At 34.1% G+C, this 921-nt stretch overlaps 1 protein-coding gene across 1 annotated transcript; it reads left to right on the top strand.

Moving 5' to 3' along the window:
• Nucleotides 1-140: 140 nt before the first annotated feature.
• NEMIN01_2511 (uncharacterized protein) lies at nt 141-921 on the top strand (the record flags this gene model as incomplete). Its single annotated transcript, XM_051478453.1, has 1 exon — nt 141-921. A coding segment is annotated over one exon (781 nt), but the record flags the coding sequence as incomplete, so codon positions are not given.

Genomic DNA, 921 nt, shown 5'->3' on the forward strand with positions numbered 1-921 from the left:
TCTTCATAAATCGATCAATAAAATGCAGACACCCCGTGAGAAAGATAGTACTTACTATAGGACAGTGTCATTGGGAGCAGAGTGTGTGTATTGGCCTATTTTTAACTGAAAGTATAAATAGCTGAATACGATTTTCTTGCATGAAATTGAAGGAAGTGCTGTGTATTAGCGGAATACTCGCTCTCTTTGTCACAGAGTGTAGAGGAGAAAACGATAATTCTGATATAATAGATATTACTGATGAGCTAGTCAATAAAGGAAAAAGAAAAGCAAGTGAAATAGCTGGCTCAAAGAAGGATCTTACTTCTCAGCAGAAACAAAAGAAAAAAGCTGGAAATGAAATAGAAAATCCAAAGTTAAATGAAAAAGAAGTTAAAAAGGGAATGAACAGTTTAGATTTTAGCTTATGGGGCAAAAGACTAGACAATTCAAGAAGAAAAAAATATAATTTAACGGCTGACATAGTATGGAAAAACGAAAGCTTAGAAAAAGACATAAAAAATATAGAAAAAAATATATGCTACCAAGAAGAACTTAATAGCAATATCGAAGACTTTTCTTCCGCTGTACCAGATACAACTGACAAAAAGTTTTTGTGCTTTATGGCATACAACTCTACAGCGATAAACGCAAAATACAAAGAATGTTTTGGGCTGAAAGCACTGCATAGGTATAAAGCATTCAATAATATAAAATTACTGGAGAAATTCAAAGAGTATTATTCTCGGGCATTTGATGACCTGATAGAATACATAAAAAAGAATCGGCCAATGCACACGCCTAAATCCAAGGTAATAACAGAATGGAAAGAGACTTTTGGCGATATCTACATGCGAAAATGTCTTGATGTAGACAAATTTATGTCTAGCGAGCAGAAAGTGATCCACGAGCTAAAAAACAAGCATCAGCAGACATTGGCAA

The sequence above is a fragment of the Nematocida minor genome (assembly GCF_024244105.1).
Source record: "Nematocida minor strain JUm1510 chromosome Unknown 7766, whole genome shotgun sequence".
Lineage (NCBI taxonomy): Eukaryota > Fungi > Microsporidia > Nematocida > Nematocida minor.